The 25,308-nt window shown below is 48.0% G+C and overlaps 7 protein-coding genes and 1 pseudogene across 8 annotated transcripts; 4 read left to right on the top strand and 4 right to left on the bottom strand.

Annotated features, from left to right (window-relative positions):
- Positions 1–120: 120 nt before the first annotated feature.
- Positions 121–1,262, top strand: ASC1 (40S ribosomal protein RACK1 ASC1; the record flags this gene model as incomplete). The annotated part of the gene is made up of 2 exons (XM_076683942.1): positions 121–657; positions 849–1,262. 2 exons carry the CDS (start codon positions 121–123, stop codon positions 1,260–1,262), a joined length of 951 nt encoding a protein of 316 aa, XP_076541696.1.
- A 179-nt stretch (positions 1,263–1,441) lies between these two features.
- Positions 1,442–3,007, bottom strand: HFD1 (hexadecenal dehydrogenase; the record flags this gene model as incomplete). The annotated part of the gene is made up of 1 exon (XM_076683941.1): positions 1,442–3,007. One exon carries the CDS (start codon positions 3,005–3,007, stop codon positions 1,442–1,444), a length of 1,566 nt encoding a protein of 521 aa, XP_076541695.1.
- A 4,135-nt stretch (positions 3,008–7,142) lies between these two features.
- TRVA0_012S00210 (uncharacterized protein) lies at positions 7,143–7,541 on the top strand (the record flags this gene model as incomplete). Its single annotated transcript, XM_076683940.1, has 1 exon — positions 7,143–7,541. One exon carries the CDS (start codon positions 7,143–7,145, stop codon positions 7,539–7,541), a length of 399 nt encoding a protein of 132 aa, XP_076541694.1.
- Positions 7,542–8,264: 723 nt separating this feature from the next.
- Positions 8,265–9,380, bottom strand: GLN1 (glutamate--ammonia ligase; the record flags this gene model as incomplete). Its single annotated transcript, XM_076683939.1, has 1 exon — positions 8,265–9,380. The coding sequence occupies one exon, from the start codon at positions 9,378–9,380 to the stop codon at positions 8,265–8,267; it is 1,116 nt and encodes a 371-aa protein (XP_076541693.1).
- Positions 9,381–11,549: 2,169 nt separating this feature from the next.
- On the bottom strand, positions 11,550–13,118 carry GUT1 (glycerol kinase; the record flags this gene model as incomplete). The annotated part of the gene is made up of 1 exon (XM_076683938.1): positions 11,550–13,118. The coding sequence occupies one exon, from the start codon at positions 13,116–13,118 to the stop codon at positions 11,550–11,552; it is 1,569 nt and encodes a 522-aa protein (XP_076541692.1).
- Positions 13,119–15,278: 2,160 nt separating this feature from the next.
- On the top strand, positions 15,279–16,716 carry TRVA0_012S00144 (FHA domain-containing protein; the record flags this gene model as incomplete). The annotated part of the gene is made up of 2 exons (XM_076683937.1): positions 15,279–15,288; positions 15,341–16,716. 2 exons carry the CDS (start codon positions 15,279–15,281, stop codon positions 16,714–16,716), a joined length of 1,386 nt encoding a protein of 461 aa, XP_076541691.1.
- A 573-nt stretch (positions 16,717–17,289) lies between these two features.
- On the top strand, positions 17,290–21,552 carry GEA2 (Sec7 domain-containing protein; the record flags this gene model as incomplete). Its single annotated transcript, XM_076683936.1, has 2 exons — positions 17,290–17,427; positions 17,473–21,552. The coding sequence occupies 2 exons, from the start codon at positions 17,290–17,292 to the stop codon at positions 21,550–21,552; spliced, it is 4,218 nt and encodes a 1,405-aa protein (XP_076541690.1).
- A 1,679-nt stretch (positions 21,553–23,231) lies between these two features.
- On the bottom strand, positions 23,232–25,307 carry TRVA0_012S00100 (annotated as a pseudogene). Its single transcript has one exon. A coding segment is annotated over exon 1 (2,076 nt).
- Position 25,308: the final 1 nt, after the last annotated feature.

The following is a 25,308-nucleotide window of genomic DNA, read 5'->3' as shown; positions in this document are numbered from 1 at the left end:
CAATTCCGGGCAGTTAAGTATTGCACCACTTCAGAGAGCGACTCGGCGGTGAAAAAAAAACCTTTCAATACTACGACCGACTCTTCTCTTTCACACACTACTTCCATTCAACCAAACACGATGAGCCAGAACGAAGTTCTTGTCCTAAGAGGTACTCTTGAAGGCCACAACGGCTGGGTCACTTCCCTTGCCACCTCCGCTTCTAACCCGGACATTCTCCTGTCCGGTTCTCGAGACAAGACCGTCATTGTGTGGAACTTGACCCGAGACGAGGCCTCCTACGGTGTGCCAAAGCGATCCCTCAAGGGTCACTCCCACATTGTCCAGGACGTTGCCATCTCCCAGGACGGTGCCTACGCCATCTCCGCCTCGTGGGACAAGACTCTGCGATTGTGGGACATTTCTAACGGTACTACTTTGCAGCGATTCGTTGGCCACACCGGCGACGTTCTCTCCGTCTCCTTCTCCCCAGACAACCGACAGATCGTCTCCTCTGGCCGAGACCGAGCTATCAAGGTCTGGAACACCATTGGTGAGTGCAAGTTCACCTACGACAGCGCCGTCAAGGGCCACTCCGACTGGGTCTCCACTGTCCGATTCTCCCCAGCTGCTGATGCCCACACCATTGTCTCTGCTGGTTGGGACAAGCTCGTCAAGGTAAGTTTTTTTCATTTTTTCTACTCAATTGGTTGGTTTTTGATTGTGGGAGGTGATGGATAATAATATTTGCTACTTCAGACGGGCTTCGGCTCGAATGAGACACAAAATATATCACCAAGATCTCTGATCCTACATCAAAATACTGCGTATTTTTTGATGACAAATTGCTAACTGAATTATTATTATAGGTCTGGGACATCCAGAACCCAAAGCTGCTCGCCGACAACGTTGGCCACAACGGTTACATCTCGTCTATTACCATTTCTCCAGATGGGTCTCTCTGCGCTTCTGGTGGTAAGGACGGCTCCATCATCTTGTGGGACTTGAACAGCTCTGCTCACTTGTACTCTCTGCCATCTGGCGACGAGATCCACGCCTTGGCTTTCTCTCCAAACCGATACTGGCTCTGCGCTGCCACCTCCACTTCCATCAAGGTCTACGACCTCGAGAAGCGAGACTTGCTCGACGAGCTCAAGCCAGAGACCGCCGGCGAGAAGGTTCCACAGGTCATCTCCTTGGCCTGGTCTGCTGATGGCCAGAGCTTGTTCGCTGGTTACACTGACAACGTCATCCGAGTCTGGCAGGTTATGCAGTCTAGCTAAACGTTTTTTATGTTCCCCCAAAAAAAGAAAGAGAATTAATGTATCGATGGTGTATAATACAAGTTGTACTTCTGTACACGTCCTCCGCCAAGCGGAGCTGCAGGGGGTTTGGGGGACTGGTCCCCCAATGTTATGGTAAATCATGCGTTAGTTTGTTAAAAATTATGTCCATTTAATGTCTACAACTTCGACCTGATGGATCGTCCAGCTACTGCCAGGGCAGCAATTACGATCCAGATGTACTTGGCGCCCCAGATGCGCTTGAAGAAGGACTTCCTGACTGGCCCTGTTCGGTCGTACCAAGGCTTGATCGTGCCAGTGAGTCGCATCTGGTTCACCTTTGACTTGGTGAATGGCGGGTATCGCAGTTTGATGAGCGCCTCAGCCCACCATGGCTGTCGCAGAACCGCTCGCTGGTGAGAGAAGGCCTCAAAGCCATACTTTCCATGGTAGGCGCCGTACCCGGACTCGCCAATGCCGCCAAATGGAACGGTCTTTACACCAGCGTGCAGCAACACATCATTGACAATGGCGCCGCCCGATCGTGTTCGGTCAAGGATGTACTGAGCCTCCTTGTTGTCACTGGTGAAAACGTAAAGCGCCAATGGCGTGTCGTGGTTCTCCAAGACAAACTGGACACCGTCCTCCTTGATGTCGTCTACAGTGAGAATAGGAAGCACAGGACCGAACAGCTCGTCATCCATCAATGGGTCGTCGGCTGGAACGTTCGTAACGATGGTCGGCGCAATGTATCTCGTTTCTGGATCGGATTGGCCGCCGACGACTACATTTCCCCGCGTGTTTCCAATGAGATCAACGAACCGCTGGTACAGTCGGTCGCTAGGAATATGCGCAAGGTCCTCGGTATCCTTAGACACGTTCGGGTAGAACTCGTTAATAGCCTCCTTCAAATGCTTAACAAGATCAGCCTCGGCGCTCTTCTCAACGAGTACGTAGTCCGGCGCAACACAGGTCTGGCCGCCGTTAGCGAACTTGCCCCAAACAATTCGGCGCGCAGTGACCTTGAGGTTGGCCGACTTGGAAACCAGCACAGGCGACTTGCCGCCAAGCTCGAGAATAGCCGGAGTCAGGTGCTTTGCAGCCGCCTGAGCCACGACTTTGCCAACTCGCGTAGACCCAGTGAAAAGGATCTTGTCGAATGGTTGGTCAAGCACTAAGGTAGTCTCTGGTACGCCACCGTTGACGACTTGGATGACATCGGGGTCAAGATACTTCTCAATCATGTACGTAATCGCCTGCGCAGTGTTAGGAATAACCTCACTCGGCTTGTAAATAACAGTATTACCAGCCGCAAGAGCGCTGGCAATTGGCGCAAACGACAGGAGGAACGGGTAGTTCCAGGGCGCGATGATGAGTACGGTTCCGACCGGGATCTTGCTCACGACCGGTCGCGCCGTAGCGAACTTAATACCGGGCCACCCCGTGGACTCCTCCTTGACCCACTTGTGGAGGTTGTTGATTGTGTTATCGACTTCAGCTTCAGTGACCCCGAGGTCGAGGAATTCCGTCTCGGTCGGGTGTCGCTTGAAGTCCCGATAAACGGCCTCCTTGAGCATCTCTTCGCAGTCCTTGAGGCCATAGAATAAGTTCCGTAGCTGGTCCAGTCGCTTCTCGATAGGAAGCATCTTCTGGTCCCGGTAGCCCTGCTTGACACGAGCGATCTTGGCTGTGATCTCCTCCATGGGAGTATTCAGGGGGACTTCGTTATACGCAGCAGCAGTCATCGTCAGGTCCCAAAAAACTGCAATATGTTTAGTTATTTAAAGTCCTTGAAATGATTAGTCGGGTTAAGCGTCCAAAATTTAGATCTTCAGGATGGCCCTGGCGTTATATATATATTAAATACCGGGAATCCAGCCGATGATTGTACTGGGACTAATGGGAGGTGTCGTCGATCACAAAAGTTTGAGCGGCGGGGTCTCTCAACTTCCACATGCAGCCGAATTCCACATGAAAGTACATAGTTCGCCAGACAGACGGGATTCCCTCGGGTCGGTATTTCGCGTCAATGGTTTCGTAAGTTCTATGGACTGGCTTGATAATTGGCCGATTTGCCACCAGCTTTTTTTGGAATTCCTTGCAACCGCAGGGTCACACAATTTTTACGGGTGGAAATGTCGGTGTGTCGGAACTCGCATTAGGACCAAGTCATTTCCTGCAGTCAAAACACGCTGCGAAATCTTACACCGACCGACGAGGACCGGCGTAAAAGATTCGTTTTGAATGTTTAGCAGTAGTCTAGAACGGAGTTAAACGTCTACCTTGGCTAAGTATTTCCGCATAAACCCGCACAGTCCATCGCTTGGGGGGTCGTTTGTGGGGAGTCGGCATGCCGTACCACAGAATGTAGATGAGATCTGCACCATCGGTGGGTAATCGGCAGTTCATATCGGCTAATCATTGTACAACATATTGTGGTTGAAGGTACAGTAGTTTGCTGCCAAGTAAGGTGACTAGAATCCGATGCAGAGTCGCTTGCTGCCAAATGCCGACTAGAGACCGATACAAAAGGAATGTAGTCACGCTTTAGCAATTACTCCGTCATGGGAAGCTTGGTATATTTCAGCTATTCCTGACTCATATCTCGGTAAATAAACTTTAGTTGGGTACTCTGTACTCAAATACTGCTTAGCTGCTTTCGTGTGCTTGTTCTTTAGTATGCGTACGTTACCAGTATTAATTCTTTAGTGCAAAGCGTACCTGCATGACACCGTTATGTATGATGCATGCAGTTTACGCGTTCCAATTGCTATATTGTATTTAAGTCATGTACTAGTAATAATTATACCATAGAAGATTAGTTATTGAGCCATGTTATTTTCTGGATGAATTTTGAAGGACTTATGAGGGTGTACAAATGCAGTGTAGAAATACAGACTGATCTAAGTAAAGAGCCGAGACGCCAAATCATGATCTTTATTTATTTTTTATAACCCGTTAAATATTATCAGAATCTATTATTTCCTTAATGTAATACAAAGGTTCGCTTATCTCACTATAGTATGGTAACTCTTAACTCTAGCCGAATCCTACGTGCTTCAAGCGGGCATTCTGTGTAGCTGTTTATTCCCGCAAAATATCCTACCGGTGGTGTACTCTGTGAGTATTCGTAAATGAAGTTAGAATTTCTCCCCGATTCGAAGGAGATGGATCACTTCAACATAATAAGAGGCGCAATTACCTAGAGCATAGAGCTCTCCTCTTTTTTTAACGACCAATCAATCATCGACCTTAGTCAATTGCTTAAAATTTTTGAAAACATATCATCAACATCTTTGAGCGTCAACTCTAGCGTCTGAAGATTTGGAAAATCAAAATTGGCTATTGCAAATTTTAAAACTGGGGTATTCAATACCAGTACATTGGTGATAGTTTCAAAAGAAACAAATTGCTTGTATCAGTTTTGGCTTCGGCCTCCCAGGGACGTGAATATATTTTCATTCATTCATTCATGTATCGGTTTTTGCGCTGGGCTACCCCCTGAGAGCCTCGATTGTACGTTGTCTACGGATACTGTGCCATTTATTTCGACTACAAGCTTTTTTTCTGCTGCTATCGTCTTGAAAATTTAATAATCATTTAAATCAGTCTTCACGTGTATAATCCGAACAATTAGGACAACTTTAGATGCAGAACTCGGTGCCAGCCTAATGGTATTAAACTGGTTTGGTGATAATCTTTGAAAATATTGCTGGGTACTTCAAGAATCACACTCTTGAAATACCTACCTACTTCGACAACCTTTGAAATACCTATTTACTTCGACAACCTTTGAAATATTGCTACTAAAAGCCGCTAAAGTACGATTCAACAGTCAGTTATCGTGTTATTGAACGCATCATGTTCGAATATTTTGTAGGCAATGGGCTTTGCTGTTTGCGACTGGTCCTTCTTGTACGGTAGAAGGTTATGAATACATGGATGGAGTTTTACAATGTTCGATTTAGATGTAACAGCCAAACGTATCTACCCAGTACTTTAATAAATTATCGCATATGGAGTAAATTGAAGCATTATTTATCTATCCATCGGCTACCGGTATTATAGCCATTCTCCCGTTCATAATGCCATGCTACGGAATCCCAATTCTCCAGGACGTGTGCTTTTCTGATACAGAAATGACCCAACTCAACGATTATAAGGGTCTAAGTACTACTATTGGGGGCTTATAGAGACACACTTACCACACTGATACACCTGTAAATACGAGTGGTGTATTATATAGAGCTGATAAGATAATACGACCCGCTTGTGGTCCATTGGATTTCATTCCACTTCGCCAAGATATAACGACAGATATTGCGTTATCGTAATTCTTAATCTACTAGCTAGCTAGACATAGTCACTCACTTACCTCCTACGCAGTCCCACCTTCGTTTTAATGGCTCGCACAGATAAGTCACTCACACAATCGGCGCTGTATTGCCCCTGCTTATAGTATCTGCTCATTGTAAAGCGCACAATAGGATCACGGTACGGTAATTATTGCTGCTTTACAGTGCCATGGGTGGCTGTCGTGTCTGAGCCAGCAATCCAATTGCTCATTCAAGATCTCACCTAGCACCTAGATCTATGGGAATCTTTGAAATCCCCCATCGACTGTCCCGATCTGCGTGAATCCTTGATTACAAACTGTTTCTAAACACATAAGGGATAACATAGCAGCATCCTAGCCCACCTGGAGGTTAACAACGATGAAATCCTTCCCCACAGGACATTACAACTGAAATCCACAAAGCAACAAGGTACAGCCATTACGTACGTACGCCAATCTCCACATAAAAGCCGCACATGCTGCGGCGATTCATCCGTCGATGCGGTATGTGGAGACGGCTTCGGCATCGGGCCACCTGCATAAGCTAACTAACTTAGCTGCGCCCGCAGAGGGAAGCTTTCCCGCTCCCCCCCCAGGCTGCTTGCCTCCTTGTACACTTGGCTGCAGTTGGGAGGTTTGACATTGCTAATGTACCGTAATGCCAAGGATCGAAAGTTTTGCCATATCCCTTTGCACCATTATACCAGTTGTTATCGGGTTGTTATAGCTGACTCAATATATCATACTTTGTATCTCCATCAAATAGTCATAATGCTTTGAAATTATGATGAGTAATTTGTCATAACCGGATTTAATATGCCGAGAGCGCCTGGGATGTCGAAAATTTTTATGTGAAGCACGTTTGCATTGCGACAGCTCACGCAAAGCAGCCATCGTATTGAGTCAACGGCTCACGCGGTGCAGCACCAACACCCCCGCCTCCCTCACCCAAGGCAGCTGGTGCAGGAAAAAATTTCAAATGCCGTTTTAGCGCCCTGTTAACCACCATCATCAAAAAAAAAATTAAATGAAATGAACAGTAAAAAAAAACAACCTGGTAGAAGGATTAGAGATATAACATTTAAAAGAAGTTAACGTAGTTCCAATATCCAAACTCAATAGATCTGTTATACTAAACCCCGAGCGCGAAAATCCTCGATCGATCGAAACCTGGGGTAAAACGGCGGCAAAATTCTCAGATGAGATGCCACCGGCGCGTGCGCAGACACGGGCCAGTTACTGGGCCCCGGTTACCCCAAAATGCAACAAAATGTAAAAAAATTTTTCAATGTTACCCCACAAAATGAATGAGGTGACACCACATGGCCGCCCGGTTATGAAATGACTGTACCGCCTATTAATACCCCTGGGGTGGAAATATAAAGACGACACATTCTCGGTTTTTTTTCTCTTCACGCATAACGAATCTCTCTCTCTTCACAAATCTTAATAGAGAATCTAGGCTCTCATTAGAGAAACAAAGAGCTATCCCAGCTACCCCCCATTATAGAGAAACTCACTTTGAAATCTCACTATTTATTACAATGGTCCTGACCGGCAGAGGAGGATACGGCAATTACAGGCGGAGCGCGGACACTACCGACTCTACCTACCAGAGCTCGCCGGCTCCGGTACAGCACTTCACCTCGCCCAAGCAGAACTTCCGAGCTGGCCGAGGAGGGTACGGCAACCACGTCTCCATCGACAGAATGCCGACCCTGACGCCGCAGGAGTACCTTGATGAGGTACACCAGGCGCTGAATGTCGAGCCGAAGCGATACTTCACGGGTCGAGGCGGTATGGGCAACTATGTCCAGAAGGAGCCATCCCTTGCCCCACCACCGTCCGAGTACACGCTTGCCGCGAGCAAGTCGGCACAGTCTTACAACAGTCAAAAGAGCGACGGGCTTTGGTCGAAGCTTAAGACGACCTTTTCCCATTAAAACTCATCCGATATGAACTAACGACGCTTATGACTATTTATTTGGCTTAATACTGCTTTTAATTTATTGAATTCAACATTTCCATGCTTTTTCTATAAGTTTCATTGAAGACCTCACATGACTATAGTGGAAGAACTCGTATTGAGATCTTCGTAGTTTGTATTAGATTCATTCGAGATCGTCGAATTTTGTATTAAAGAAGATGGAATATCCCACGGGTAGTGGTAGTGGAGTGTAGTCTCATGATCACCTGTAACAGATCTGAGTACCCGATGATTGAGGAGTTCGCATTGAGATCTTTGTAGCCTTTTTTAATATCATCAGTCCCTCCGCGAAGCGGAGCTACGGGGGTTTGGGGGCTGGCCCCCAAGTGAATTGAGTGTATTCATGGGGGGAAACCTCCCCCTGGGGCTCCGCTTCGCAGAGATAGTCTAATGAGCATGTCGTGTCGATCTGAGTAGATTGATGATCAGCGATGAGATGAGAGGGTGCGCAGAGTAGTCGTGAAGAGTATATTAAATAAATAAAAAAAGATAAGTGCTATCTAAATATGCAAAATTCGAATGTCACGGTTTACGTGTTTTTAGTTGCATCTCAACTGCTATGTAAAATAAAATAAAGAATCATGAAATGATTTTTTCTTCTTTTTTTGGCGATTTTTGTTCTCCTTTTCCTCTCATGTTGTTTGGCTTCTAAGGTGGGTTTGGTGGACATAAAAAGATTTTACTTCGATGGGTGCTCCTTGGTCAGGGCAACCATGTCAGCGTCTGGAATAGAACCAAGAATGGTCTCAGCAATGATACCAGTGACAAGGTATGGGTCAATGTTGGAAGCTGGTCGTCGGTCCTCGAAGTAGCCATAGCCCTCCTTGGCAACCGATCGTGGGATTCGCACCGAGGCGCCTCGGTTGGCAACACCATACGAGAACGAAGCAGCAGAAGCAGTCTCGTGTCGGCCAGTAAGTCGAAGCTCGTTGTCCTCACCGTAGACGGCAATGTGCTCCTTGTGTCGCTTACCAAGCTTCTCAATAGCCTCCTCAATGTACTTCATGCCACCTGGCTGTCGCATTCGCTCGGTGGAAACGTTGGTGTGGCAGCCAGCACCGTTCCAGTCACCAGCCAATGGCTTTGGATGGAAGGAAATCTTGACACCAAAGTCCTCAGCGACTCGATGCAGAATGTATCGGCAGACAGTCAAGTCGTCACCCATTCGGATACCCTCGCATGGGCCGACCTGGAACTCCCACTGGGATGGCATCACCTCAGCGTTGATGCCGGAAATCTTGACACCAGCAAACAGAGAGGCACGGTAGTGAGCCTCGACAATGTCTCGGCAGTAGACCTTGCCAGTACCAACACCGCAGTAGTATGGACCCTGAGGAGCTGGGAAACCGCCCGTTGGCCAGCCGTAAACGTGGTCAAACTGGTCAAACAGAGTGTACTCCTGCTCAATGCCAAACCAGATCCCCTCGTCGGAGTGGGCCTCCATGAGCTTGGCGCACTCGTGTCGGTAGTTAGTTCGGTTTGGAGTACCGTCATTGTTCCAGCACTCGCAAAGGACGATAATGTTGTCGCCTCGTCGGAACGGGTCCTTGTAGATGGCGCATGGTCGGAGGTAGACGTCAGAGTTGTTGCCTGGGGCCTGCTCGGTCGAGGAACCGTCGAAGTTCCACTCGGGAAGGTCCTCAATCGAGTTTGGCTTCTTATACAGAGTCTTGCACTTGGATCGAATACCGTTAGTACCGTCGATCCAGATGTACTCAGCCATAATGGAGCCATCCATAGGCAGGTTCATGTACTTCTCAAGGATCTTAGCGTTGGACACCACTGTTGACGACATGATGAATGTTGTGTATGTGTGTTGTTGTTGTGAGTATTAAAAGATTAAATAAAAAAAAACCAAACAATGTCTGTGCCTGGGCACTTCGTAAAGAGAGAGATGAGAGGATGTAGAGATGAAAGCAGAAATCAAAAAAAAAAGAGGTATGAAGAGACTCTTTTTATAAAGATGAGGAAAGGCTATAGCAATGAAAAGAGTAAGAAGACAAGATATGGCAAGCGGATAAACAAGATTATATACCTTCGAAGGTTTATTACCCTCGCAAAACTGCTGTGTCAGTTGCTTTTCGCTGAATGATTGCTTTTGCCCCCAGCATGCGGTGGAGTTCGCTCTGAACAGCCCTCGAATCTGCCGGAAAGGCCTCCCCCCAACTGTCTGACACAATCGAATGTTCAACCTGCGCCAATCTGTGGCTGGGCCAAATGACTCTTCCAGCCCGCCGGGCGCACGCAAAAAGGGCCCGTCTTACGTGGAGAAAAAGCAACTGGGACCTTTTGCTCTCGGTTACTTTATTTGGTATCAGATAAGACTGGCCAATCAGATTGCTTGCTACGGCTCATAAGATATACGGGAACAGTTGACCAGCAGCCTAAGGCCTGTTATCAGCCGCAAGAAGGCAAAAATAAAATAAAAATTGATATTGCACCCGATCTCTACAAATTTTTTTTTATTTCGGTGATAAACTTATCATATGGCTCTCCGCAATCAGTTGCTGGGATTTACTCTAATCTGCTGAGCAAGTTTTTTTTTTTTTTGCTCCTCCGTAGAACTCGGACAATATCCGACCGCGCCGCACAGTAAGAAAATTTTTATTCCCGTTCAGAGTCATACAGTCGTAGTACGAGAGAGACCCCCCCCCCCCCCAAAAAGCTGTAGTACCGTGTATGCGGGCGCGCGGCAGATGTGAACCATGGCGCTGGTACTTTTGGGTACCGAGTGTTCTATGCGATGAGACCGGCAATAGCCGTTGCTAATAGAGATCCGGAACTCAGTGGCCGAGAATTAAACGGTCCTTTTCCCGCCCCACGCGTAGCCATTCTCGTGGCTTGGCCCATCACCACCAAAAATATTGGAAAGCAAAATTCCAGACGGACATTAGGCAGAAAGGCAAAAATAGCAGCTGATACAGCGGGACCGCAATGCTGAGCCACGGTTTACTACGTACGTACAGTAAGGGTGTCGTTTGAAAGGGGGCCTGTAGAACATCTCGCATCTGGCTTTGTATCTTATTGCTCTTTGTGGTGAGAAAAAACAACCATGGGTCGCAGCATGCAATAGCCCGCTTGGGGGAACCGGTGTGCAGATCGCCATTTAATTTTACATTTGGCCCTACATTTCCAAACATTTTACATATGCAGCTACTGATAAGGGACCGAAACCCTAATCAGATAGCGACCGCAGGTACCACATCCTCTAGCGACGGGCCAACCACCGGCGATGGAATCACGATAAGTTCAAGACCTGGGGCGGCGGAACTTTTCCGTAAGCATATGAAAAATCTGGGGTATTCCTCAGGGCCCCTCATACGACCTACGGTAAGCTGTACTACACTGTAGTATTCTGGGTACAGTATTGTTTGTGTCTATCACATCCCGACAATCCCCGTAGTCATAGAAGAGCTCTGGCATTATACCGGTGCGTGGAATGTGACTCTGAATACGATGCTATGCTGGAATTACGAGTATTTGACCCCACCACCACCGAATTGCTAGAAGCACGTATTTGGCCCCACTACCACGCAACGCGAATTGCTAGAAGCATGTATTTGACCCGGTAGCCACAGTAGCTGATTATGATAGATATCACGTAAACGATAGCCGCCCGAGCTGATTAGATAGTATCATGTTATCAATTACATTATCATAGCGTAGAGTATTCGATATCATTATCATATCATCATAGCGTAGAGTATTCGATATCATTATCGTACCGTAGATTATTCGATATCATAATACCATAGAGTAACCTTTTAATATTATCAGTCCCTCCGCGAAGCGGAGCTACGGGGGTTTGGGGGCTGGCCCCCAAGTGAATTGAGTATATTCATGTACATTATCATGCCGTATAGTATTCGATATCAATTTCGATATCGTGCCGTAGAGTATTCGATATCATGCGGTAAGCTACGATAATCACACTATCTATAACATGTTATGTAGGGTAAAAAAGTTAATCTTCGTTATCGTCTTCGTAGGACTCCTTGGGGGCCCACATCCGCGCCATATCTACAGCCCGGTTCCACTGGTCGTACTCGACCTTGCGTCGCCGCGAGGACCACTTGGGTTCAAACACTTCCATCTGCCCACTGGCGGATCCAAGCACCTCGGCAGCCTTGTCAACGGAACCACCCCACAATCCAACGGCTAGCCCTGCGGCGATGGCGGCCCCGAGAGCTGTAGGCTCCCGCATGGGAGGACGCACGACCCGGTAGCCGAGGACATCGGCTTGGATCTGCATGATCTCGTTCGACGAACTCATGCCGCCATCGACGCGAATGTCCCCTATTGATAAGCTGCCGCCAACGTCCTGCTCAATGGCATCCACCAACGCTCGTGTCTGGAAGCACACAGACTCCATGGCAGCCCGGCATATCACCTCGCGCCCCGTACTGTGGGTCACGCCCACCAGCGTGCCTCGCGCATTCTCGTTCCAGTACGGCGCATAGAGACCGCTGAACGCCGTGACAAAGTAAACGTTCTGGTTGTCCGGCACATACGATATCATCTGCCCAATCTGCGTCGGGTTCTCCAGCAGGTTCATCTCCTCCTTGAGCCACTTGATGATACCGCCCGCCACTGCAATTGATCCTTCGAGCGCATAGTACGGCCGATGGCCCTTCTGGTGGAATGCTACGGTCGAAATGAGCCCATTCTGGGAAACAACAGGCTTGTCGCCGACATTGCACAGCAGGAAGCATCCCGTGCCGTACGTGTTCTTGACAGTCCCGGGCTTGAATCCGAGGTGCCCCACGATTGCTGCGCTCTGGTCACCCAAATCGCCTGCAATTGGCAGCCCGTCAAACATAGAAATGCCAGGCACTTTCATGTGCCCGTAAACCTCGCTGCTCGAGCGGATTTCCGGAAGCACAAGCTTCTCTACGTCAAAGAATTGGACCAGCTCCTTGCTGTATTTGAGCGTCTCAAGATCCATCAACATGGACCGCGAGGCATTCGAAGTGTCGGTAACATGGATGCCTCCGTTGTTGGCACCGCCCGTGAGCCGGTATAGGAACCAAGTATCCACAGTAGCAAACGCCAGATCGCCCCGTTCATACACTTCCTTCGCCTTCTCGATGTTGTCCAGTATCCACCGCGCCTTGACGCCGGCGAAGTACGTAGAAAGAGGCAGGCCGCAAATCTTGGGCACCCGCTCTGCGCCGTCCCGCTTGCGCAATTGGTCGACCGTGTCCCGCGTTCGCGTATCGCTCCACACAATTGCATTGTACACGGGCTCTCCGGTCTTTCGGTCAAACAGAATTGTCGTCTCCCGCTGGTTCGTGATGCCAACGGAGACCACGTCCTCCTTGCGGATGCCCTTTTGCTCGGCAATCTGCTGCACCTCCTCTAGGCACCCCAGCACATTCTTGATATACTCTTCTGGGTCCTGTTCAACGTAGTCATTCTCTGGATAGAGCTGTCTGATTGATATCTGCGAGCTCGCCGCCGGAGTGCCATTCTCGTCAAACAGAATGGCTCGGGTACTCGTGGTACCTTGGTCAATGGCCAACACATACTTCATCTTCGTTATTCTACCAGTTACTCTACCACGCCTTTCGTTATTCTATCAGGACCTTTCGCTACTCTAGCAGGTATGGTAGGAAAAAAAAAACAGGATACAATTCGGATAGTCGTCTTCCCCACTGGCTTTTCGGCTGGTTGCCTCTACTGTGGAGTGGTGAGAGTTAAGCCGACGACCCCCCACGCTCCGGAGCTCTTGCAATGAAGTTTCCCCGACTCGCAGATAGGGGTAAATTAACTTAATTAACTTGATCTAGATTTTTTCATTTCTTTCTGTAGCGTCCCTCTGCCAGGCAGCGTGAGAATGCGATGTACGTGAACCAGTACGAATTGACTCGGAAAAGATCCGTGGTTCTACTGCCTTTAACGGAAGGCCGGAACTGACTGAGGCAGTTTCTCTTGCGGCTCTGGGAGTTCTCGCTGAAACCGCCGAAAACGGTACAAAATTACGTAGGAGGTTATCCCCGGAGCATTATCATATGCATTACATATTCCATAAATGTCACGGTTTGCCATGGAAGAGCGCAGTGATGCCAAAAAAGCCCTAAGAAACACCTTCACGTTCACGGTAGTGGTGTAATCGGCACATGACGCGGTCAGCTACCAGGTGGTTGGCCTGCCGGTCTGGAATAATACTTAGTTTTTTTAATGATTTGATAAGTCAGTCAATGGATTCATTACCGGTACATTCATTAATTAGTTAATTAATCAGGGGGAGCGGAGTCCATCAGGCTGGTACACCACCTGCTGCTGACCATGCGGCTATCATTTAGTGTGCACGTAATAGCAATGTGCTATAAAAAGACAGAGTGCAGAAATGACACAAGTTAAAAGTATAAATAAACTTCGAAAACAAACCACAATTGGCAAAGTGCGTATGCTCTAATATTTCTACAAAGCTTGCGAAAGTGACTAGATTAGAAAAGAGTGTCTTTTGACAATACTCATAAGTTTAACAATTGGAAGTTGGCGAATTATGGAAAGTTGTAGATAGCTTGAATTGCTATAGTTGTGGATCTTTATGGCAGAGAATAGTAATTTGTACAATTGGATATTATCGAAACAGTGGAAAGTTAGCTTGAGTTGCTGTACTTGTGAACTTGCAGGTAGAGAAGCCATCAAATGGAAATTAACAAAGTTATGGAAAGCTGTATCTATGCCTTGAGTTGCTGTACTTAGTAGAACTTTCTTGTGGAGAGAAGCGATCTGTGCAATTGCTTGTCAGATTTAGTGATTGACCTGCTAAATGGCAACTTTTCTTAGGTCTAATAGAGTAAATATTCACCAAACTCGTGCAGACGCCTTGAAAGCTTTCATCTCGTCCGCATAACATGCCAGTAGCAGGCTTGTTGTCAGTGTTCACGTAGCTAATGAACAATATTGCTTTATCTTCATATTTACAAAACCTGTACTGATCAAAGAGACGAAGCTAGGTAAGTTTACCATGATTAGCATATTTACTATTCCGCAGTGAACTGAGTACCGGTACAATTCTGGCAGGATCATAGGGCCATAGGCATATGATTTCTGCCGTCAATATTGCAGCCCAGTTACTCGAGATCCTGCCCAAAACTAACCAATCCTATACATAATAAATACGATCATGAGAAAATGGCCTGCAATCTCACCAATTGTAGCATAAGGGTGTCTGTGGTGGACTTCAAGCTGGACTGGTACTATTGATGTGCACCCCGCCAACGCACTATAATACGTAAACACCGGTCGGTACACACAATAAAATACAAAAAGATATCAACCAAGCACAACCAATGCAAAATTGAATAAAAGCCTTTACTGCTCTCATAGACGGCCTACCTACAGCAGGAAGTCATCCCCCAGCCATGCTCGTGCAGCACCTGGCCTGCACCCCTGAGGCGTAGAAAGTACCCCCTTAGTTGACAGTCAAGCTAATTAATGTGACTTGGGAGGTAATTACGAAATGTGAACCAGCTGACCCTGCAGGATCATGATGTACCCCCCAGGCTCTTATCAATTTAACTTTCCTTTGCCTCCCATTCCATCCATTTTAACTTGCTCTTTCCCACAAATCACTTTCGAATAAGCATTTGACTCTTCTGTTTGTTATCAAAGCTTCTGCCCTTTTCTCCGTGCGTAGCAGTTTTTCTCTTTTTACTTGACTTTTTTTATTTTTTGCTTGACCATGACAGTGGGTAAGTTATGTGCATTGCAGGTTGATTCAGTAGCTAACCAATGGGTATGTAGAACTTGAGATCCATCGACTAGATTCCGTGGAGACTACCGACCCCACTCCGGTGCGGGTGCTCTCCCTTGACAAGGATGTTGGCGAGGGAATCAGCCGAATTGGCTCCACTTCGAGCTTAATCGGCCAGAGGGCCAATGCGCTCTTCAATCACAAGACGATCAGTAGAGATCACGGCCGCTTTGAGGTGGACGAGAATGGCGACCCCATTGTTGTGGACCTGGGGTCCCGTAACGGCACCAAGGTGAACGATAAGGACTTGGAGCCCCATGTGCCCAAGGCGCTGGCGGAGGGTGACGTTATCACTCTCTCCACCAAGCTTCGGCCATTGTCCTTCAAGGTTGTGCGAATTGGCCGCGTGCTGGGCAAGCCACCCTCCAATGGCTCAGCTGTGGCTGCGGCAACATCTGCTGCGGCTGCTGCCGTTTCGGACCGGCAGGAGAGTGCCACCATTTTTGGCGCGACTGCCAATGACGATGACGCAGAAGTCACTGGAAACTTTGACGTGGAGGACAGCAGCAGCAGTAATAGCGTAGCCTCTGACGAGCCTACCGATGTTCTCAAGTCGGCTGGAAAGGACAATGAACCCAAGGAGTCTGACGATGACAGGCCCGAGGAATATGATGCCGTCGTAGAGAAGCCTGCCACTGCAATTGCCAAGGATTCCAATATCGAGGAGGAGGATAAGGAGGAAGACGAACAGGACTCTGAAGAGTACGACGAGGATGAGGAAGACGAGGAAGACGAGGACTCTGAAGAGGAAGAGGTGAATGAGATTCTCTTCTCTGACGACGAAGGTGCTGGAGAGGAAGAAGAGGAAGAAGAGGAAGAAGAAGAAGAAGAAGAAGAAGAGGAAGAGGAGTCAGCGGCGGAGTTTTCAGCTGGCGAGGAAGAGGGCGATGCGAAAGAGAAGCCAGTTCCTACCCACGGCCCAGATGAGGAGATCTGGGAGGAGTTCCTGCATGGACTGGCTGCCGCCAATGAACGCGATGCCAGGAAGAAAGAGAAACAAGCCAAGCAGCTGGCTGCTAAGAAGACCACGGTGGCCACTGACTCATCTATTGCTAGGACCAAGCCCATTGAGATTGAGCTTGATGACGAGTGCTCGTCAGAGAGCGATGAAGAGGTCATTGTCACCACCTACCGGAAGACGACTCTACCACCTATGTTCGGAAGCTCCCTTGGCAAGCGAAAGCGAGGCGAGTCCGATGCAGAGGAAGAGAAGAACGAGAGTGAGGAGGATAATACTAACCAGGATGAAGAGCGCCGACCAAGCAAGCTTCGAAGAGCACTCAGAATGGGCTTGATCTTCACCACTGGTGCATTAGTCGGCTCCATTGGAACATTTGCAGGCCTCCTCGCCTCCTCTGAGCCTTAATCCAATCGATGCATCTACATATATTTATTTATTCTTCCTCATTTTCGTCTATTTTTCATTATTGACAGCTGACTATAGGTGTTTTGTTGCTACTTAATGGTATTATTTCGTATTTACACTGGATTTATTCTTCATGTTGACGCTTAATATGAATAGCTCGTAATACATTGACCTCTCGCACGTTCGAGGGCCAGCCCTCGAGCTCCCGTAGTTGGGGGCTCTGCCCCCAAACCCCCGTCACAAGAACCTTTGTCATATCAGCCAGATCTCCGCTGAGTGGAGCCCCAGGGGGGTTTGGGGGGATTAGTCCCCTCCTCAATTGCATTAGGCGAAAGACATACCTTGATTGACTGCCAATAGATGATGAAGTATGTGAACGCCGCACGCGGCTTACGCACGGATTTCCGACAAAACCGCGCGGATGGTGGTAAAGCCGTGGACACACGACACACACATCACGAAGGCGACACCTAATCAACTCCTCTCTGTGCAGGTGAAGGGAAAGGAAAAATGCACACCTCTATAGATCCAGCCTTCCTGGTATTAAATGAGTGCAGCCTGGTGACTAGTTTGATGCGGAAGAATGCCCGTTGGGCGCATTCTGGCGTAGCATCAATTCTGGGGTCGTCGTTCTTTGAGAGCCGCTACGATGACGACAATGAGAGCCTTATTACCAAATTGGTGCGAAATGGCCGACCTAGAGAGAGCATTGTAAGTTGCCACTGAGCCACAGGTTTTACGGTACTAACAAGGTAGGACAATCCGTTGATTATGGCATTTGCGAAGCTTCGGTCTGATTTGCTTGAATTCGAGTTCCAGTCGCTCGATTCGCAGGCGATCCTGTCGCCCTTCCTCAACGTTGTGCGGTCCCAGGCCACCACTGGGTCTATAACACTTACTGCATTGACATCGGTGTCCAAATTCCTCTCTCTTAATGTCGTTAGCGAGGAGTCACCGGGAATTCGCATGGCCCTCCAGGAGCTGGCGGTCGCAATCACGCATTGCCGGTTTCAGGCGACAGATCAGAACGAAGATGATGCAGTTTTGCTTAAAATCCTGTCGCTGATGGAGGAGGTTGTGTGTAGCCCCAGGTACAGCCAGTTCCTCAATGACCAGAGCGTGGCCGAGATTATAGAAACGTGTCTCTCGATGGCATGCCAAATGAGGAGAGGCGATGTCTTGAGGAGGGCTGCAGAAATGACGCTGATGAAGCTGTCCCAGGCGGTATTCTCTAAGCTGCATGAAATTGAGCCTGAACAGGTGCCAGATAATCCGTTGGATCAGGGGGAAGTCAAGATTGATAGCAGCATGAACCAGCAAACCTTGCCAGAAGGTGTGGAGGATATTGGGTCCAAAATTACTGTGAGCGCCGAGGAAGAGGAGGAGGACGAAATTGGTGAAAAGGAGGCAACAGATGGCGAGGAGAACTCGGAAGATAAGTACAAGACATTTGGAATCGCGTCGATTAGAGAGGTTCTGCGCGTTTTTGTATCCATCCTGGACCAGGCCAACTTCCACCAGTATACCGATTCGACTCGGATCATGGCACTGCGCATTATAAATGTTGCCATTGAAGTTTCAGGACACGATATTGCAAGACATGAACCGCTGTTAGCAATGGCCTCTACTACGCTAATGAAACACTTGTTCCAGCTCGTCCGAAGCGATAATGTCATGCTTGTTCAGCCGGCACTGCGCCTGCTGTCCTCCTTGCTGTATACCATGAGGAAACATTTGAAACTGCAGCAGGAGTTCCTTATTTCTTATCTATTGACTACCCTTTCTCCCGTCATTGATATTCCTCGGGAGCCTGATGTGGATTCCATTTTTTATGACGGAGTCCCATCTGCTCCAAAGCTTGTCAAGAACTCGTCGGCACACGCTATTCGAACCCAGAGCTCGACCCCGGTCAACAATCGGCCTGGAACGCCTGCTACGGGCGCGTCCGTTAATGAGCATGAAATCTTTGCATCTTTCCGCAACCCCGACGTACGAGAGGCGATGATTGAGGCTCTATCTAACCTTGTCCGGCTGCCTTTTTACTTTAGCGACCTCTACGTCAACTACGATTGCGATGTGAGTCGCGCTGATTTGTGTGAAGATCTCATTGGCTTCCTGTGCCGAAGTGCTTACCCTGACTCTGCTACCTGGTCTACCCCATCTGTCCCTCCATTGTGTCTTGAAGCAGTGTTGGCGTTTTTGGTGCAATTGACGCTGGGCATATCTGGCGATAAGAATAGTGACCCAAACAGCGTAGGCGATGTCTCCAAGCTTGTGGAGGAAAAAGCACAAAAGAAGCTGGCGATTTTGGCTGCTGAGGCTTTTAATGAGAAGCCTAAAAAGGGAATTTCCTTTTTGGTTGAGAATGGGCTTATTGAGAACGACTCTCCTGCTAACGTGGCTCGATGGCTCAAGGAGAGTGGCAGGGTAGATAAGATAACTCTTGGTGAGTTCCTTTCTAAACCATCTAACCAGGACGTTTTGGAGTGCTTTTTAACCTTCTTTGACTTCTCAGGCGTAGGCATCGACGAGGGTTTGCGAGATCTCTTGAGCAGTTTTAGACTCCCCGGCGAGTCCGCTCTCATTGAAAAGATCTTTGAGCAGTTTGCCCATCGATATTTCAACTGCGAAGGCAACAGTGAGGTCATTGCTTCGGAGGATGCCGCCTATGTGCTGAGCTATGCCATTATTATGCTTAATACCGACTTGTACAACACCCAAAATAAGCGAAGGATGACCGTCGATCAGTTCAAAAACAACTTGCGGCAAACTAACGACGGCAAGGATTATCCTCCGGAGTTCTTGGAAGGGATTTACAAGAACATTAAGCATCGGGAGATTATCATGCCTGACGAACACCATAACGACGAATCCTTCGCTTTCGCATGGAAGTCGATGCTGCTGCAACTCAAGCAGGCCGGTCCATTCACGAGCTACAGGACCCATGCATTCGACAAGCATATTTTCCAGGCGAACTGGCGTCCTATTGCCACTACTCTGGCATTTGTTTTTGCCACTGCGACCGACGATGCTGTTTTTACCCGGGTAATCACTGCCTTTGATCAGCTGGCCCGAATTGCGTCTCACTACGAGATCCCGGAAGTCATTGACCATGTCATTGAGTGTCTGTCCAGAATGTCAGTGTTAGCTGCAGGAGACCAGTCGACTCCTATTGGCAACACGGAGATTATCCTGGACGATGAAAAGACATCGATTACAGTCTCAGATTTGTCTGTGCCATTCGGTTCAGACTACAAGGCCCAGATGGCGTCTATCATCCTGTTTGGTATCGTCAAGGCGCATTCGCATTTAATCAACAAGTCCTGGAGTCAAGTGATGCCTTCCATTGCGAACCTTTATCTCTATGGCCTCATTCCTTCGGCCTGGCCTGACATTTCCCCAGAGTTTTACGGCGCAAAAGAGCCGTTACCAAAGATATCGCCTGCTCTGACGATCAACAAGGCGAAAGCAGGCAAGGATGTTGGACTGTTTTCGGCACTATCGTCATATTTGGTAGGCGGGAATGGTTCATCTGATAATGAGCCAACTGACGAAGAAATTGACGCGACTCTGAACACCATTGACTGCATAAAGAGCTGCAGAATTGACGAAGTTTTGACTAAAATGCTCACTCTTGGTGAGAGCCAGCAAGAGGCGCTGATTGACTGGCTCTTTGCCCACTTACCGAAACTCGTTGATGAATCCAACGCCCATAAACAAGCATACTACGCTGTTACATTATACTACCTTGAGTTGGCTGTGATTTTATGCATCAAAGGGCAATCAGAACAGAAGATTGCTAAGGCTTTGTCGAGACTCTATGTGTACCTTGTTAACTGGGAAGGCTTGGATTCTGAGTTTTTGACGAGAGCCATCGGCTACGATTTGGCTCTGTTAGCCCAGGGCAAAGTCAATAGGTCGGACTTGGAGTCACACCTTAGCGTTCTCTCCAAGACCATTAAGCCAACCGTTTTATCAACCGCTGCACCAGACCTTCTCCAGAACACTCTGCGCCTACTAGAAAACGGCATTGAACCGAGCGACAAGAACGATGATTTCTGGAGACTGGTCATTGTGCTAGCTACCAATGAGGAAACTATTTCGGACGTATATTCGCGACTACAGCAAGTTAAACCCACTTTGGACAACTTTTCAAACATTCTTGAAGTTTACAGTCAAATCGCCAATATGGGTGCATTGAAAGACACTCAAGATTTTGCGGTGAAGAGCATCGGTGAAATTCAGAAGCTGGGCAGTTCCATCGATGAGTTGGGCGCGGAGAACTGGACTGAGTTATGGAAGTCGTTTATTTCTATCCTCATTTTCCAGTGTACCAATCCAAATAAGAAAGTGAGGGCCGAGGCGCTCAAACATTTGCAGAGGTATCTACTTTCTCCTGATCTGCACGAGCATAGTATGTTTGCGTGGCCCATGGTATTTGACGATGCAATGTTCCCATTAATTACTTTCCTCCTTAGACCTGAAGTGTTTGAGACTGACATCAGAGGCATGCCTGATACTCGACAGGAAGCAGCATCGCTTACGTGCAAGCTTTTCCTCCAGTACATTCAAACCTCGTCCAATGACACCGAGAGCATTATGAATGTTTGGACGAAGATCCTGGATACTTTGGATAGATTGGTGACCTCATCTATGGCACTACAGGAATCCATCATCGAGTCCCTGAAGAACGTTCTGTTAGTTGTGGCGGCAGATAAAGAGAGTGCCTATTCTGGAGAGAAATTCTGGGACATGACTTGGTCAAAATTGGATTCGTTTTTGCCTGGATTACGTGAACAAATCGTCCCTGTGATAGATGATGAAAAGAAGGAATAATAATGTATTTATGATCATGAGTGTGTAATGAATGGACTATGAATTGTATTTTAAATCAAACGTGACTAGAGAAACACTCGTGCATGTAATCATCTGGTATATGAACGAGAGGTTCACCTAGCAGTTGAAATCCTTTTCGGTTTCGCCAGGGTTTGAATGTGCATTACCGGCATACGAGCTACCTCGTTCGGCTTCAATTAACGTTGATAGCAAGGGAGAGGGTCGCCGAAAGATCATTTTCATACTCAATTCTATACACCGATGGCCTGAAGTCTACATAGGATCCTTGGTCCTTTCATGCCGCATCAGTCATATATTACACTTCAATGTTTAATGCTTGAAAGAGCCCAAAGCAAGCCCAAACCGTGAGTTTTTAGCACGCATTTGACGATTCATCGCTCAAGTTGTTCGGAAAATGCACTCAGCAGTAGTAATAGAATTCCCTTTGGTACTAATTAACGTCCTGCAGTGACCACCTATTCTCTCAATTTGGATCCATTAGATATTTGCCTTAGCATTATTGCTGAGTTTGATACTGTAACCTATGGGCTTATTAAACGAACTATCGCCGGCGAAAAGCTCATCAACGTACCTTAATTTTAAAAGAAAACCAGAGGGGGAATGAGCTCGGCGTGTATGGTACTAAGTCTCAGGTCCAAGTATGGCCAGAAATTCACATGTTTCGCCACAACAGTCAGGGATAAGTGCTTCAGGCGCCCACAAGCAGCCATTGCTAAGGTTCTCCGTCCTTAAAAGGCATTATAAGACTAATAATTGGAGCGAGAGATAAGATCAACTGTGAAAAAGTATAACCGAAGTTCACCATTTCGATTCCCGGTGCCGTTAAAAACAACAGGAAGCAGCGTCATGAGCTTGCCATTGGTATTACGTCGGTATTGAACCATGAATTAAGCTAACTTGTTTAATTACCAGCAATGGTACATCTCTATGTGTTTCTAAGGGCCTTTTCAGGGGGCGGATTAATTTTTTTTTTTTTTTTTCAATTTATTTATCTGTGCATTTTTGCTAATTTTTATTTGACTTTTACACCCCGCGTGTCCGAGTCGTATGCCTAGCGTTTGATCGCGCTTCCCCGTGTACTGAAATCTACAGCAGTGGATCCTCCGAGCGGGTGGGAAATTCGGTGAAACACTTCCCTCTGAAAAACTCCTTGCTCCTGAGAGCTTTGGTGCGTGGAAACGCGCCGCGCCGCCATCAGAAATCAACACCTCCGGGTGATGGGAACGACGGCGCGAGGGATTGACAAGTGATGTTGTCTTGAGTGCAATGCGCGATCTAGCCAATTCTGGCTGGAACTCGATACCGATCACAGACCTAGGCATTTTTTGTTACGTGTATACTCTCGAGCTCTTCTTTTTTATATTCCTTAAATTTCTTCACCGGCCGTATACGTTTTATTCTGTGAACCTAGGCTGTAGCAGTCTATCGATCATTCCTTCTTGTAGTTTGATCCATAACCCTACTGATCTCGAGATACTCAGATATCGTTGTACGCTCTGTCCTTGACATCCGTGTGTTAAATTATTGCTCATACTGTTTGATATTCCTGCTATATATTGCAATTGATAAAAAAAAACAAAAGTACGGTAAATTCAAAATACTGAAAGTGTAAAAAATATAAAAGAGATAATATCAGAACGTCGGGTCGACCACCGACCTTACTTCATGAACCAAAATGAAGGACTCGTACCGTTATTGATAGCGTGCCGCTGCTCTGGAACGCGTTCACGATACTCTGCGGATCGCTCTTCTTCCCTTATGTCCTGTATCGGCTCCTCAACTGGCAGCTCTTCCTCATAGTCATCATCATCTAGATCGTCCGAATCCTCCTCATTGGCATTGTCGCCATTCTCTACGTTTTCCTCAGGACCATTGCCACGCTGCAATGACTGTCGAAGTCGACTCCACCATGCTGGCAGCTCTTCATCGCTGTCATCACCACTCTCAGCGCCATTATTATTGAACGGAGGCAGGTTTGTAGGAAGGTTAATCACACCAGTAGGCTCGAATGGACCAATGGAGACAGTTGCCGTCACTTTAGGGGGCTGGAACGTGCGAGTTGCAATGATGTTTGTTGTCGGCAGAATGCTACTAGCCAAGAAAGGCGGGGGAGGAGGCATGACTGGCTCATCGTCAGCATTCCTGAAATTGTTACGGAAACGATTCCAAATTCGCACACGCCGAGGCTCGTATTCGTCATCCTCGTCTTCGTACTCATCTTCGTCTCCCTCCTCGTACTCTTCCTCGTCATACATGCCATCTTCAAAGTCATCATCATCTTCATACTCGTAGTTGTCCTCGTCATCTACGTCGTCGCGGAACCGTGCACCAAGCCCAATTTTGATTCGGGGCCGCTGGGGCTGCTCCTCAACCTCGTTGACTGCAGCAACTGAGATCTGGTTATCGTGAGCCTGAATCTGAGTAGAATTTCCGACGAAGATGCTGGGCAGTTTATCATCTTCGCACCCTTCCTCTTCTTCCGCTTCCTCCTCTTCCTCCTCTTCCTTCTTTCGCTCCTCTGCTTCTGATAATGTGGGATGATAAAACTTCTCTCCTTCCTCTTCTTCGTCCATACCAAACAAGCCTTTAAACGCCACTCTCACTTGGGGTGCATCCGTCGTTTCCTCATTTCGCTTCTGCAGTGTAGTGCTATTGGAGCCGTTAAGAAGAATAGTAGAATTGCTATGTCCAAGCGCAGTTGCATTAGTGAATCGAGGCCCAGTGCCTACTGAGGCAGACTGACTGGCACCGCTCCTCGAACTAGCAAAGACATTCAATGCCTGAGCCCAGTAACTCTCTTCCTCGTCGTCGCTATACTCATCCGAGGCGTAAAATTCACCTTCATCCTCTTCTACCGCTGAACCATAGGCATCAATAGCATCCTCTTCGTCGCCGAGATAATTACCTCCAAGCTGATTATTGAGCTCAATATCGTCTCCCTGGCTAAACTCGTCATTGAACTGAATGGCATCATTGCTGTTGCCTTCGTTGTCATACCAATTGGACAAGGTTGGCCCTTCTGGTCCCTGTCGCTGTCTCTGCCGCTGGTTTGGAGACCTTCGCGGGACCCGCCGTCTTCCTCTTGGCCCAGGCCGTCGTTGCCGAGCATTGGGTCGTCGTCGAGGCGGTGCTGGCGGACTGGGTGGCTCAGGAGCTGGCGAAGGCGAAGCTGGTCGTGGTGGTGGGCTAGGGACAGGGGATGGAGGGCGAGAGGGTGGTGCCGATGGCGGAGGGAGGCTCGGGGCAGGAGATGGAGGACGAACGGGAGGTGAAGAGGGAGCAGCTGCTGGAGGCTCTGGACCAGAACGCTCATCAGGTTGCTGATTCCGGGCCTCTCGCTGGTACTGTCTTGGAGGATTTGGCCGGGGCTGAGTTCGCTGGTTTCGATTTCCACCTGAAAATCGATCGAAGAACTCAAACTCATTACCGGAACCAGCACTGCCGTAACCCTCATTGTCACTAGAAATTCGGCGACGAATCTGCCCAAAGAAGTCTTCGTCATCGCTGTATCGCCGGGGACGTCTTCGTCTCTGGGAAGACGGCGGTGGGGGTGGAGGAGGAGGGGATTCGTATCGATATCGCGCACTGGGTGCCCGACCGTACTCGTAGCCATAATCCATATCATCTTCAAAACCATCATAGTAGTCCTCTTCCTCAGACATGTAATAATCCGGAGGAGGGGGAGGGGGCCGTCTATGTCGTCGCCGGGCTTGCGGAGGAGGAGGAGGAGGAGGT

The sequence above is a fragment of the Trichomonascus vanleenenianus genome (genome assembly GCF_965637985.1).
Source record: "Trichomonascus vanleenenianus strain CLIB 3782 genome assembly, contig: TRVA0_012S, whole genome shotgun sequence".
Lineage (NCBI taxonomy): Eukaryota > Fungi > Ascomycota > Dipodascomycetes > Dipodascales > Trichomonascaceae > Blastobotrys > Blastobotrys vanleenenianus.
The sequence above is the reverse complement of the archived record's forward strand: the minus strand, read 5'-3'. Positions and strand labels throughout refer to the sequence as shown.